The following is a 7,141-nucleotide window of genomic DNA, read 5'->3' as shown; positions in this document are numbered from 1 at the left end:
TAAAAAGAAGTGAGGGGAAAAAAAGATTAACCAAATACTTACCCCTTGTATTATTTCACTTTAGTCTATCAACTACCTGAATTAAAATTGTAATTTATTAAAAACTAAAATTTACAAAAAAAAATTATAATAATTATATATAAATTAACAATATCATTAATGATTTATAAAAAAAATAAAATATAATTTAATATAGCATTAACTGTATTGAAAAATTTACTAATTAAATTCTAAATTTTTATAAAATAATAAAAGTATTTTTATCTAATTAATATTTATTTTTCTCTAATAAACTATTAATAATATGACTAATTTTATACAATATATTAATTCTAATTAGTATAGAGGTTGTAATTATATTTTCGGTAAAAAAAATATTTATTTAAATTGTTTTCTTACCTTTACTTTTTCCAAAGATATGAATTAATTAAAAGGATTACTTAATAACTTTAGGCAGCGAGAATAGGATAGGTCAAGAGAACCGGAAAGCTCGTAAGAACGGGACTACAACAAGAAGAGTCACGAAAGTGAGAAGAGATTTAGGTCGTCGTTGCTCCGGGCTGTAATTGAGTTTCATCGTTTTCTTGTTTTTTCTGTTATTTTACTTTCGTTTTTGTTTTTGTTTTAGAGTCCCTCTCTGCTTTCGAGTAGGAGAGGTCCCTATCCTTCTATGACTATCCGTCATCATCAAAGGATTGTTTTGCTTTGTTCATTTTGTTTTATAGACCTGTGATATTTTCTTTGGGAGATATGGTCTTCTTTAGATCTAGTTTTGAGGGTTGGCGGCTCTGTTTTGGAAATTAGAGAGATTTGCTTTGCTTTAATATTGGCGACTTGGGACCACATCGATACATCTAGTGGTTCACACTTCTATAGAACGATGATCGATTGAGTTTGTGGCATCACGTCCTTATTGATTTCTGTTTTATTTGGAGTCATCTCTAGGGATTCTCCTACGAACTTCTTATTCTGATGGTACATGTATGACTTCCTTTCTTCTAGTTGTCCTCTGGTTACTTGCAAGCTGGGATGGATTGATTTGTTCTGCACTAGTTTAGTGGACGTTGATGCTTTGGTGTTCCTCAGCCATGGCGATGGGGGATACAGTGTCGGTCGTTGGGTCGATGCGTCTGGATTGTGGACTGCGGATTGTGGGATTGCCTTTGTGTGCTATTTGGATTTTATGTTGATACACTTAGGGGTTCACTTTGTGGGTTGTGTTCCAATATAAATAAGGCTTAAGCTCGAGACGGAGAGAAAGCAAAGGTGACCTATATGTTATTTCTAATATCTTTTGAGTTTTAATCTTTAAAATCCTTCAAATAAATTATGATTTCTCTTATCATCTTATTATAAAATTTTATTATGTAAAATTTTCTTGTTAATAATTTTATTATGTAAAAGTTTTAAATCTAATATGAATTTATATTTTTAAATTATGTATGTATATATTAAATTTTTATTTATGTTATGATAATATTATATATATATATATTTAAATTATGTGGGATTGTATCAAATATAATAAGGTGTATTCGTAGGTTTATTGCGATTCCAATAACTTTAAATCAATCTGAACTCTAATAAGTAACCGTCTGATTTTCGATTCGTTATCTCACCGTTACCGTCTGATTTTCGATTCGTTATTTCACCGTTAGTAAAATTATATCACTGACAAATTATAATTTACTTTATGATATTTAATAAAAGTTATATTTTAGTTTTTACATTTTTAAATTTAATCCTAAATTTAGATTAATAAAATTGTTCTTGCATTTAAATTTATATTTTTAATTAAAATTAATCCTGATATTTTTATATATTAATTCCTAAAAATTATAATTATTAATAAATTCTATTTATAAATTAATCTCTTATTTATTAAATTTTAATATTTTATATGTGAAAAATAATAAATAAAAATAAAATAAAAAATTTGATATTTTTTTAATTAATAAAAAATTATTAAAAAGAAAAAAGTTAAATGAGAAAAACTTTTTGAATTTAAATTTAGAGGTATATTTGTGCCAAAATTCTCGATTTAATTTAATTTTATTAATTTATTTTTAAATATAAAATATAAATTTAATAAGTATGGGAGATTAATTTAAAAAAATATAAATACTTATTTACAAATAATTATAATATTTAGTAATTAATTTTTAATAATATAGAAATAAATTATAATTAATGAGATTATTTCATTATAAAATAAAATTTAATAATTAAATTTATAAATATTTAAATTAAATTATATATTTTATAAAATTTTAAAAATTAAAATGTAATTTATTATAATTAAAAATTATTTTTAATTAATTTTTAAATATCACATCAATATTATTAATAATATTAAATAAAAAATTTTTATTTTACTAATGAAATCACACACTCTTTTTATTACAATTTAAATTATAAAATTTTATTCAAAAAAATACAAAAAATATTTTTTTTAATTATTCCTAAATATTATACTTATTTATAATTTTATCTCTTAATTTATAATTATTTTCTATTTCATCACTCTCTTTTTTTTTCTTTCTTCGTATCTCACATCTTATATAGGAAAGAAAAAAAAAATTAAAGAGAATGAGAGAGACCAAGAGAGATAAGGATAAAAAGTTGATGGAATTATAATTAACTATAATATTAAGAGACAAAAGAGTAAATATTTGTAATATTTAATTATTAAATAATAATTTATATTTATATACTAATGACAAAATGAATAAAAGAATCAATATTTTAATTTTTAAATATAGAAATCGAAAAATTAATAATAGTAGAATTTAAAAAGAATTAAATAGTAATTTACTTTAAAAAATAAGGTAATTACAAAAGTATGATAAAAAAATAGACTCTCCATACACAAATCACCACGTGGCTAATGGACCCCGCCTAATTAAAGCGACATTCGCGGGTCATAACTGTCAAAGTCAACGTCCATTATCAGCCATAAAATCTCCGACTGTCTACCGATTCTTCCGGTCTCCCTTCCTTCTTAAACTCTCCAATTTTCTCTTCATTTTTCATCTCCCTCAAAATTTATTATTATTTTTATAATGAAAAAAGAACCCAAATCTGAAAATATATATATTTAAATTCTAAATTTCTCAGTTGTTTCCCATTAATATTTTAGCAGAAATAGTGGAAATTTTCCCATCAAGAGTCTTCAACAAATTAATCAGGTAATAATTTTTTGTTTTTATTTTTTTATTTTTAATTATGTTATAATTAAAAATTCTGTGCATAAATATAAATATACAAGATTTTTTTAATCAATAATGTAAAATAAAAATTAGTTAATTATTGAATTTGATTAATAATTAAATGTATAATTAATTTATAAACTATATTTATTTTATAATGCAGGAAATCAAGATGAGAATGTATGATGCCATATCAAAATATTTTCTTTTAAAATATGTATTGAATCCGGTACTTGCTTTTTCTCTTTATTATTTTTTCCGTCCATTTTTATCTGTCATATTAATAATTAAATCACTTAAATTATAATTATAAACAATTTTTTATTTTATTTTATTATTTTAATTTTAATAATTTTCTCTTAATACTGTACTATTAATTAAAAAATTTAAAATAATAAGATAATTTTAGGAAACTGTACAAATGAATATTATGTTCTATAGAAATAAGAGTAAAATTGAAAAAAAAAATAATTTCAGGAAATAATTTCTAAAATATGACAAATAAAAATGGACGGATGAGATATAATTATACATATTATTTATTTTTTTAGAAAATGGCTTTATGGTAATTCTCTATATTCTTTATTAAAATAAAATAATTTTTATTTCTGTGTGATGCCATATTTATTTTTATATATATTTTTTTAAAATCCATTAATTTTTCTTTAAATTTTCATTTATTTTAATTTAATTTTTTATCTATATTCATCTACTATGGTTTAATAATTAAGTAATGAAAGTATTAACAGTGATTTATTTTTAAAAAAAAAGGAGAAATATTTTTTTAATCAATGGTTAAATTAAAAATAGAAAAATAAATAAAAATGTCTAATAAAATTGAAACTTAGAGAAATAATATAAAAATAAAAGAATAATTTATTTAAAAATAATTAAAAAAAAGAAAATATTGTAGGTTGCATGCGGTGCGACGAGAAGAGTGCCATCAAGGAACATGGCAGAATCGCCAGGATCGCCGCCTGCTGAAAAGAAATCGTCGTCTTCGTCGTTGATGAATAGTCTTCTAGGTTTGCTCAGGATTCGCATCAAACGCGGCGTCAACCTCGCCGTTCGTGATGTTCGTAGTAGCGATCCTTATGTCGTCGTCAAGATGGGCAAACAGGTTTAGCCATCTCTCGATCGTTTTCTTTGTCTTTCCTCTGAATTCTTGATATTCTTCTGTACTTCTGAGATATGCCTCCACTGTTATATTATGTAATCCGTTCTCTCGTTTCTTTGAATTTATTTTTATTATTTTCAATTTTGTAGTTGATTGGGCTTTGATGGGTTGGAACTCAGTAATTTCATAACCCTAAAATGATGTTCAAAAGTTCATTGGTTTCATGTAGCCTCCGTTTGGTAGGATTCATTTTGCAAGAGAATCTTGTATCTTCCATTCCTAACAATAAAATTGATAGAAAAGAATTGAATGAAATTGAATTCATGGGGAAGTTTTTATTCCAAACAAGGGGATAGTTGTATACTTTGATATATGTTTTTGATGGATTTTGATGGACTTTTTCATTTTCTTAAAGAAATTGAAACTTGGAACTTGACAATATTGGTTGAACCTGTAATCTTGTAAATCTGAGTCAAAACTCGATGGTTTCATTTCTTGATTTTTGTTTTCTGATGTGGGTTCTAAGCTTCTGCCTGTTGGACATTTGATTTGATGCAGAAACTGAAGACTCGTGTAATACATAAGGATATTAATCCAGAATGGAATGAGGATTTAACTCTTTCTGTTGTTGATCCTGAACTTCCAGTCAAGCTGGTAAGTTTCTATTAGATAATCTTCTATTCCCATGGCTCAAATTCCTGATAAAAAAAAAAAAAAGAAATAAAGACTAAAGCTTAATTGATGTGTGATTTCAGACTGTGTATGATCATGACACATTTAGCAAAGATGACAGAATGGGAGATGCAGAGTTTGGAATCCAAACATTCATAGATGCCTTAAGGATGAATTTGGGAGAGCTTCCAAATGGTACTGTAATCGCTAGAGAGCAACCTAGCAGGCAGAATTACTTGTCTGAAGAAACCTGCGTCTGTTATACTGATGGTAAAGTGATTCAAGATCTCTGCCTCAGATTAAGAAATGTGGAATGTGGTGAAGTGGAAATCCAACTCCAATGGATTGACCTTCCTGGTGCCAAGGGTATATAAAAAAGGAAAAAAAGCTATCATTTCTTTTTATTTTTACATTTTATCTGCTTGTTTGTTGCCAATGATGAGTTGGGAATGTCTGGTTTTCAAGCATCGACCACCAGTTGTATTGCTAGTTAAATTCATGGTGGGGTTGCTTTGTTTTGTAGTTTTGGCTTAAAAGCTTAGCTTGTATCTATTTATTTTTCACCTATCCATATCAGGAGTACAGCTCTAGCTCATCATATGAGATTTGACAATTTTTGGGTTCTTTTTCATCTTCTTGAATATTAAAAATTCAATGTGCAGTTCTGCACTCTTTTGCTGGAAATTTGAATGCACATATGTAATCAGATGTCATGAAGCAAATATTTAATGTTATTGTTTCATCCAGTTGTCTCTGCATAATGTGTCACTGAATTTATCACTATTCTGCCGTTTCAAATCAAGAATTTTTGAATTTAATTGATTTCTTTTTTAATAATTTGTTTAGAATAAAAAATTAATTTATTTTTAACTTTAAAATTTTAAATTTTAAAAGAAGTTAAATTTTGGGTAATTTTGCAAAAATTTATTTATTTTTATTGCAAAAATAAATCATGCCCAAAGACATTCAATTTATAAATTAAAATTCATGGACTTTATTTAACCGTTGTAACAAGGATTACCTCTTTCTAATTTATGTTCAATTCTTTTTGAGAATTTGGATGTTACAATCAAAGTTGAATCTTGTTACAAAATTCACCCCAATGAATAATTTTCTTACGGTAAAAAATCATTAACTTTCAACCAAATGTGATTTTAAATCTAATTTTTTATTTTTATATTGATATTGCATAACAAAATAAGTTATAAACTATCAACCAAGGTAGAATCACCAGGTAAGGATTTGTTACGCAGTTTCGCCTACGGAAGGAAGACCAAACACCTTAAACACCCGATTCATTATCAAAACTCGCTTTCTCCTAAATAGGGTGAGTCTCGGTACAAAATTACCATTATCAAGCGCAGCTCGACCGGATCCCATTACACCTGTAATCACGAAATCACCGACCGGATTCTATTACACCTGTAATCACGGAATCACCAACCTATTAGCTGACGATATCCCTTATCAAGCAGTCGGCCACGTTATTACCGAATTATCAAGAAATATTATGTTTATCTTCACCTTCCTACAGTATAAAAGAATAAGGATCACAGAGATAAAGGTACGCTATTCTCTCACACTACTTAAGTTCTAAGCAATTCATTGCATTTATCCCATTTTTCAGTATACTGACTTGACCATCGGAGTGTCTGCTGTGGGCATTCACCACCTCATGTTCTCTTTCTTGCAAGTCTAGCCAATCACAACACAACTCTATTTTCCGGCTATATCATTTGGTTCCATTGCTGGGAGTAATCTATTGAATCCTCCCTGATCATTTGGATTACAAACCGTATCTTACTCTTTCTCTTGAAAAAAGAAATCTCTTTCTTTTCTCTCTCAAAATGGTCGGTAATTCATAAGCTGTTGTTAATGTTGTTATCAATGAGGGAGTCATCGTTTCTTCCAACCCTGTTCTCTTTCTTACAAGTCTAGCCAATCACAGCACAACTCTATTTTCCGGCTATATCATTTGGTTTCGTTGCTAGGAGTAATCTATCAAATCCTCCCTGATCATTTGGATTACAACCCATCTCTTACTCTTTCTCTTGAAAAAAGGAATCTCTTTCTTTTCTCTCTCAAAATGGTCAGTAGTTCACGAACTGTTGTTAATATTGTTACTAATGAGGGCGTCATCATT

General features: G+C 27.0%; 1 protein-coding gene across 1 annotated transcript; it reads left to right on the top strand.

Moving 5' to 3' along the window:
* The first annotated feature begins 4,111 nt into the window (after nucleotides 1-4,111).
* Nucleotides 4,112-5,667, top strand: LOC110631231 (protein C2-DOMAIN ABA-RELATED 4). Its single transcript, XM_021778983.2, has 3 exons — nucleotides 4,112-4,329; nucleotides 4,885-4,980; nucleotides 5,082-5,667. The coding sequence occupies exons 1-3, from the start codon at nucleotides 4,162-4,164 to the stop codon at nucleotides 5,370-5,372; spliced, it is 555 nt and encodes a 184-aa protein (XP_021634675.1). The 5' UTR covers nucleotides 4,112-4,161; the 3' UTR covers nucleotides 5,373-5,667.
* Nucleotides 5,668-7,141: the final 1,474 nt, after the last annotated feature.

This window comes from Manihot esculenta, chromosome 14 (assembly GCF_001659605.2).
Source record: "Manihot esculenta cultivar AM560-2 chromosome 14, M.esculenta_v8, whole genome shotgun sequence".
NCBI classification, from domain to species: Eukaryota; Viridiplantae; Streptophyta; class Magnoliopsida; order Malpighiales; family Euphorbiaceae; genus Manihot; species Manihot esculenta.
The sequence above is the reverse complement of the archived record's forward strand: the minus strand, read 5'-3'. Positions and strand labels throughout refer to the sequence as shown.

Excerpts from the sequence above, each read along its gene's own strand:
- LOC110631231 (XM_021778983.2), top strand. The coding sequence starts at position 4,162 with ATGGCAGAATCGCCAGGATCGCCGCCTGCTGAAAAGAAATCGTCGTCT. Across the intron at positions 4,330-4,884 it reads TCGTCAAGATGGGCAAACAG|AAACTGAAGACTCGTGTAAT; the intron begins GTTTAGCCATCT and ends GATTTGATGCAG. Across the intron at positions 4,981-5,081 it reads CTGAACTTCCAGTCAAGCTG|ACTGTGTATGATCATGACAC; the intron begins GTAAGTTTCTAT and ends GTGTGATTTCAG.